This window comes from Anarrhichthys ocellatus, unplaced genomic scaffold, assembly GCF_004355925.1.
Source record: "Anarrhichthys ocellatus isolate YVR2014 unplaced genomic scaffold, GSC_Weel_1.0 scaffold4074, whole genome shotgun sequence".
NCBI classification, from domain to species: Eukaryota; Metazoa; Chordata; class Actinopteri; order Perciformes; family Anarhichadidae; genus Anarrhichthys; species Anarrhichthys ocellatus.
Genome location: NW_022284048.1, coordinates 1 through 4838, shown reverse-complemented (window position 1 = coordinate 4838; position 4838 = coordinate 1). Strand labels below are relative to the sequence as shown.

Here is a 4838-nt window from a genome sequence, read left to right as displayed (position 1 = left end):
ACTTCCTGTTCACTGGTTGCAAAAAAAACAAGATGGCGACGGACAAAACGCTGATCTAGAGGCTTGAAAACATCACGATGACTACGTCCACTTCTTCTAGAATTGTATGATGATCCTCCTCATCCTTTTTTTCCTCTGTTTTGGCAGCAGCTCTGACATCATCTGGAGAGAGACATGACCTCACTATACAGACAGACAGAGACAGACTGTGTGTGTGTGTGTGTGTGTGTGTGTGTGTGTGTGTGTTCGTCTCACAGCTTCAGTTTCCTTTCAGACCCAGCTGGACTGATTATGACATCATGACTCCACCCAACAGAGTTCAGAGGGTGGAGAAAACAAACACGCCTCAGAGAGGAATTCTGCTCATTTCAAAGGAATCTATTAAACATCAGGTCAACTGGTTCTATTAGTCTTTAGACTCATTTATATATTTACATTATATTAAATATCAATAAAATAAAAGGAGATAAACACAGTTAAATATCTATAAATCTCAGAATCTCTCACTTTGTTCTTAAACTAAACAGCAGCCTCATATAGCTCATTAAAGAGATTAATTAAATGAATTAATGTTAATTAATCAGCTGATCTACTCTGTGAATGACAAGCTTGTTTGTTTATTTATGATGAATCAATCATGACTTCATAGTTTCACACTCTAATGTTTTTACACAATCTGGTTAAAGTGAACTCTTTATTATAGGAGACATTTATTATGACAACATGAAGAATAAAGTGTGTGTGTGAAATGATGTGTTCACGGACCGTCTGAAAGATGAAAAGCCGACAATAAGGATAGTTTTTACAGCTTCTGGCTTCAATAAACGGTTTATTTTTGGCCATTGTTGAAAGAAAACATGCTTTTACACTCACTCACTCACTCACTCACACACATACACACGCACTCTTTCACTCACACACACTCACTCACACACACACTCTCACTCACACACACGCACACTCACTCACTCGCACGCACTCACACGCACACACTCACACACACACTCTCACTCACACGCACTCACACACACTCACACTCACACACGCACTCACACACACTCACACACACTCACTCACTCACACACTCACTCACTCACTCACTCACTCACTCACACACACACTCTCACTCACACGCACTCACTCACACACACTCACACACGCACTCACTCACACACACTCACACACACACACTCTCACACACACTCTCACTCACTCACTCTCGCACGCACTCACTCACGCACACACTCACTCACACACGCACTCACTCACTCACTCACACTCTCTCACTCACACACTCACTCACACACACACGCACTCTCTCACTCACACACACTCACACACGCACTCACTCACTCACACGCACTCACTCACACACACACACTCTCACTCACACACACACACACTCTCACTCACACACACACACACACACACACTCTCACTCACACACACACTCTCACTCACACACACACACTCTCACTCACACACACACACACTCTCACTCACACACACTCTCACTCACTCACACTCTCACACACTCACACTCACTCTCTCTCACTCACACGCATACTCACACACTCACACTCACTCTCTCTCACTCACACGCATACTCACACACGCACTCACTCACACACACTCACTCTCACACACTCACACTCTCTCTCACACACACACACCTTGACTTCCTGTCGAGCTGAGAGGAGAAAGCGTTGGACAGGAAGTCTCTCCTCCTCAAAGAGCAGCTCTCCATTAACAGGCAGGAAAGCTCACTGATTGGATAACGGATGTACTTAGCCCCGCCCCCATCCTAAAGCACTAGAAAAGGAAGTGATCAAATGAAAAACGGCTGCACACACATCAAATTAACTTTAAAATGAACACTTACACATGAAAGTTAACTAGATTATGGATCAGAAGTTTGTGCTTTTGTTCCTTTACAGTTTCTGTGTGAACACCACGATAGTCTCAGTAAATAAAGAGACGTTCTTCTTCCTGTCTGTCTCTCCAGGACGGACACCCTGACCGGCTACAGTGTGGACTGGAGGTGGGAGGACGTCTCTTCCTGCTGGACCTGGAGAAGAACCAGTGAGTCTCTGATTTACATGGTGACCTTAAACACAACACAAGCATAAGAGAGTTACAGATGTGTGTGCGTCTCCTCAGTGACCTGCTGCCCAAACCGCCCAACGTCTTCTACTACCTGCCCAACGGCACTGGAGTGTCTATGAGGGCCGACCCTGTGGTGAGTCAGTGAAAGCACCGCCAGAGAGATTGTCTTCTGTTATGTTTTCCAGCTGTGGCAGGTGTTTGTGTGACAGATGTTTGTGTGACAGGTGTTTGTGTGTTTGTGTGCAGACTCACTGTTATTATCACGGCAACGTCAGAGGATACCCTCAGTCCAGAGTGGCTCTGAGCACCTGCTCCGGACTCCGGTGAGTCTCCACACCTAGTACTAATAGACACACCTACTACTAATACACACAACTAGTACTAATAGACACACCTAGTACTAATAGACACACTTAGTACTAATACCCTCAGTCCAGAGTGGCTCTGAGCACCTGCTCTGGACTACTATCTAACATTATACTAACTGAAAGCTTACAGAATGCTCACATAAAGCTAATGTTATGCTCACATAAAGCTAATGTTATGCTCACGTAAAGCTAATGTTATGCTCACGTAATGCTCACGTAAAGCTAACGTGCTAACGTGCTGCTCACGTAAAGCTAACGTGCTGCTCACGTAAAGCTAACGTGCTGCTCACGTAAAGCTAACGTTATGCTAGCAAGATTCAAAGTCAGTAACAAACACCAGGAATTAATGGACACCCTGCAGCCAATCAGAATCCAGTATTGACCCAGACCATGAAATAAAGGACATTATTTATAATAAGATTATTTCATTAAACAAATGAATCTCAACACAAAAGCAGCAATAAGATAACAGAATGATAGTAGCATGCTGAAGTGCAGTTTTCTCCTGATCCTCTATAAACAGTCTTTCATAAGTTGTCGTCGCCATGTTTCCTCCGATAGTGAGTTAATTACAGAAACGTATCGTTAAGTTGTTTACCTGAGAAATACACAAACACTACACACCTTTGTCTACCGGACAAACAAACGTGTGTCCTCATCTGAGCACAGAGCGTAACACAAGCAGCAGGTTACATCACGACCGGCTTTATTCAGAGAAAACACATTTAGAGAAAGAAAATCTCTTAAAACCTAAAGAACCTCCGATCCGGTTTGTACAGAGTCCAGATCTCCTGAGGTCCAGGTCTTTGTGTTTCTGTGCTGCACTCAGCAGAAATAAACGTGACGACGTCGGCGTTCCTCTGCGGGTTAAACCGACCCGGATCAGCTGTAACCTCTCACCTCTAGCGGCTCACAGCCTCAGGAGGATCAGTGTGTACAGGCTCACGTGAAGAGGACCTGGTCCAGTTCTGTGGAGTACACAGAGACCTCTGTGAACCAGATCAACACACGGAGGATTAGGAACTTTAGCTGAATCTGGTTATTGAGAACAAACTTTATAAAAGCTTTATTATCACAATATGAAGCAAATGTTTCTCTTTATCAAAAGATAAATTAATAATATTCTCACATAAGTCTTTGAATCATCACTAAAGAATAAAACACACTAGTTATCATTTACTCATCCGCTCAACATTAACATAACATGACTTATAGATTAACAGTATTATTATTAATAACAATATTCAACTTACTATTAAAACATTCATATTATTAATACTGTTAACATGATGCCTAACATTATTACTGTTATATTAACATTATTAATTAGATATTAACATTATTAATAAGATATTAACAGTATTAATAGTATTAGTGAAGCATTACCATGATGAAGATTCTAAATTATGTGTTTACATTATTACTGATGTGGCATGAGATACAAATATTCAAGTAAAGTACAAGTACACAGACAGTACAGTAAAAGGAGTAAAAGTACAAATTTACTTTCCGCCACCTGTTAGGATTAGTGTAATCACTCTTTACGCTTCATGTTCGTCACTTCCTGTCTCCTGACGTCACTTCCTGTCTGCTGATGTCATCAGAAGACGTCAGCTGTTCGATGCTCATGATAACTGACCCTTCCTGTGTTTCCTCCTGCAGCGGCCTCATCGCCTTCAACTCCACGCTGAGCTTTGAGCTGCAGCCTCAGGAGGACCTGCACCCCCACCAGCAGGGGAGGGGGGGGGAGGAGGAGGGAGACGGGAGTGGAGGGAGCAGAGGAGGAGGAGGAGGAGGAGCAGGAGTAGCAGGAGGAGGAGTTCACCTGCTGTTCTCCACCAGCCCTCTGGAGGGCCACGGTGCCGGAGGTTGTGGAGTCTCACAAGCCGCTGTGCCTCCGCTCCACAGCTCCACACACACACACCGGGTGAGACAGACCACGAACCGGTCTGTCTTCATACCTGTCTGTCTGTCTGTCTTCATACCCGTCTGTCTGTCTGTCTTCATACCTGTCTCTCTGTTTGTCTCTACACCTGTCTCTCTGTTTGTCTGTTCTACAGTGATGATTAAAACATCCAATCACAGAGCTCCAAACTCTGCAGGGAGCTGAAGTCAAAGATTACACTTTAAAACCTCACTTTTAGATTCTGGATCAGTTTTTGGATAGTGGTGTCATTGTTAATACTCTGAGTAGTACTGTGAGTAGTACTCTGGGTAGTATCAGCAGTATCTGAATGAGGTATTTTATATGTATTTTGTTCTGTGTGCAGAGGAGGAGAGACATCCTGTCTGAGACCAAATACATCGAGCTGGTGCTGGTGGTCGATCACCAGGAGGTCAGTGTTTATCTGTAATAAAGAGCTG

General features: G+C 43.6%; 1 protein-coding gene across 1 annotated transcript; it reads left to right on the top strand.

Moving 5' to 3' along the window:
- Nucleotides 1-6: 6 nt before the first annotated feature.
- Nucleotides 7-4824, top strand: LOC116379306 (disintegrin and metalloproteinase domain-containing protein 15-like; the record flags this gene model as incomplete). The annotated part of the gene is made up of 6 exons (XM_031841246.1): nt 7-392; nt 2006-2082; nt 2161-2239; nt 2353-2429; nt 4137-4401; nt 4745-4824. Coding segments are annotated over exons 1-6 (671 nt in total), but the record flags the coding sequence as incomplete, so codon positions are not given.
- Between the last annotated feature and the right edge of the window lie 14 nt (nt 4825-4838).